The 2,101-nt window shown below is 46.7% G+C and overlaps 1 protein-coding gene across 1 annotated transcript; it reads right to left on the bottom strand.

The window, feature by feature from the left end:
• Positions 1-293: 293 nt before the first annotated feature.
• ANOM_010538 (uncharacterized protein) lies at positions 294-761 on the bottom strand (the record flags this gene model as incomplete). The annotated part of the gene is made up of 1 exon (XM_015555794.1): positions 294-761. The coding sequence occupies one exon, from the start codon at positions 759-761 to the stop codon at positions 294-296; it is 468 nt and encodes a 155-aa protein (XP_015402440.1).
• Positions 762-2,101: the final 1,340 nt, after the last annotated feature.

The following is a 2,101-nucleotide window of genomic DNA, read 5'->3' as shown; positions in this document are numbered from 1 at the left end:
GTAGCCTGTAAGAGCTACGAAGTCACGGGCGTGCCAATATGCATGCATTTGCCGGAAATTCGCCCCCATCAGCTCCGTCAGCCTCCTCGCATGCTTCCTTTCCAAGCCTGGCGAACTATAAATATATAGTTCGGACTGATTACAACCTGTATTTTGGTGTTTTAAATGATGCTTGAGCGATCTCATTGATAGAGCCCCACCTAGACTTGATCCAATGAATGTAATATTTCGCCTATGGGTGTTAGATTGCGTATCTAACCATCTTGAGATCGCGTCGTGGATCAATGGAAAGCTCATCCTGCTACACCAAACAGATTACCGTCCGCCCATGCACCCATGGGTTCCCTGTCAAGCGATCCATTTGAAGTTCGATATGTGGCCGGGTTTAGAGATGTTCCTCGGAATAGCAGGATTGCTCGATAATTTCTGTCCTCGTGGACTGGTTCAAGGTAGTGCCAGACAAGACCTGCACCAACGAGACGAATGCAAGTATCTACGAACAGATACTCGGTATCGTAGTCCCCTCGGTGTGCTTCAATGACGTGGAGGTGAACCGTTGTTCCTGGGGGAGGATGGATGGCGGCCAAGACATTGGTCCAGATCCAAAAGTTGGCTTCAAGGGATCGCAAATTTGGCGCGATATGGGTACTATAAGATGCAAAGAAATACTGTTTCTCGACTGGGCTGGCACTTCTGATTGTGGATGAGTCCTCAAGGAATAGCTGGTAATTGTTGGCCCATTGAGTGTCATGCAAGACCATAGCTTCGGGTGACTCAAAAGGAATTACCAATACTAGAAAATTAGCGAAATGATAGAGTGAAATAAAATGTGGTGTCACATCAGGAGTGTGCTGTAACATCGCCATGCACACTCCTTATGTCGTAGATGAAAAGGACAACTACGAAGTACGTGTTTCTGAGTTTGGTTTTCCACATAGGCCGACCATGGGTGAGCGATGATCTACGTACGCATGACTCCCCCCAAACCTGGGAGAAGATGGGAGACATCGTTGCACATGGAAGAAGCCGTTAAATAACTGACTCCGCGACGTGCCACAAAGAACAAATTCATTGGTACTCTCTGGTCGTGATTATTTTGTTAACGAGATGTTATCGTCTTTGCTGCGACTGACCATGTAAAGGTTGGCTATTTCCGGGGAAGGTTCAAGCCTCAGAAGTACGTACCATGGGCTAAAGAGTCTGGCCTTTTGATGACAAGTAGTACCCACTAAGCTCATTTGTTGAACCTTACATTTTATTATCATCTCTTCATCCCGATTTATCGACTGTGAGTGGAGCCTCGTCTAGAGCTCCGTGAGCAAGCTTTTAGATCTACACTACCGACCGTCTCATGACATTAATGGTATCTATTTCTGGCTCCGATCAAGACGCATCCGGATGGTGAGATAGAGCATGCTTGAGATGGAAAAATGCAATGGATCTATCGCTATTTATTTCTATGGCAGCCTTTCTTAGTACAGCAACGAAAATGCGCGTTCTGGTCCTTCGGCTGAAAAATAATTAAACCAACCGGACTTGGGTGAGCAAAATCATACTGATGGTGTTGTATATATCTCTGTTTTCTTTCATATTGCTATTTACTTCCCTGGCTGCTTTTTCTTCGCCAATTCGACCTCGGCCGCTTCCTCCCTGAGCATGCACTTATTGGATAAGCCGCTTGAGCACCTCATAGGGATGGAATTGCTTGACCACGTAGGCAACGCTGAGGTAGCCCCCAATGCAAATTTCCTATTTTGTAGAGTAGTAGTACAATTCAGTCATGCTACGGATGCCATCGCGGACTCTTTACAAAACTGTGATTATACGGTGCGCTGAAGCACCGCAGACCGAACTTTAGAGAAACATTCCAATAGAGACATGGTTCCTCAGTAAGAGAGCAGGGTCTATGACGAAAAATGGTAGGAGCGTGGTGGAACACTGTTGTACTGTACATTGCTAGCACATTGGCCCTTGCATGTCGTTCGATTAACAACCCCACCCCTCTGTTTTGGCGTTTACCTAGCCCCTCTTCGACTCACTGTGAGGCAACTTGCTTGAGCCACGCTTGTTTCACCACGACCAGCCCATGGGGTCTGCCTAG

The sequence above is a fragment of the Aspergillus nomiae genome (genome assembly GCF_001204775.2).
Source record: "Aspergillus nomiae NRRL 13137 chromosome Unknown contig00438, whole genome shotgun sequence".
Lineage (NCBI taxonomy): Eukaryota > Fungi > Ascomycota > Eurotiomycetes > Eurotiales > Aspergillaceae > Aspergillus > Aspergillus nomiae.
The sequence above is the reverse complement of the archived record's forward strand: the minus strand, read 5'-3'. Positions and strand labels throughout refer to the sequence as shown.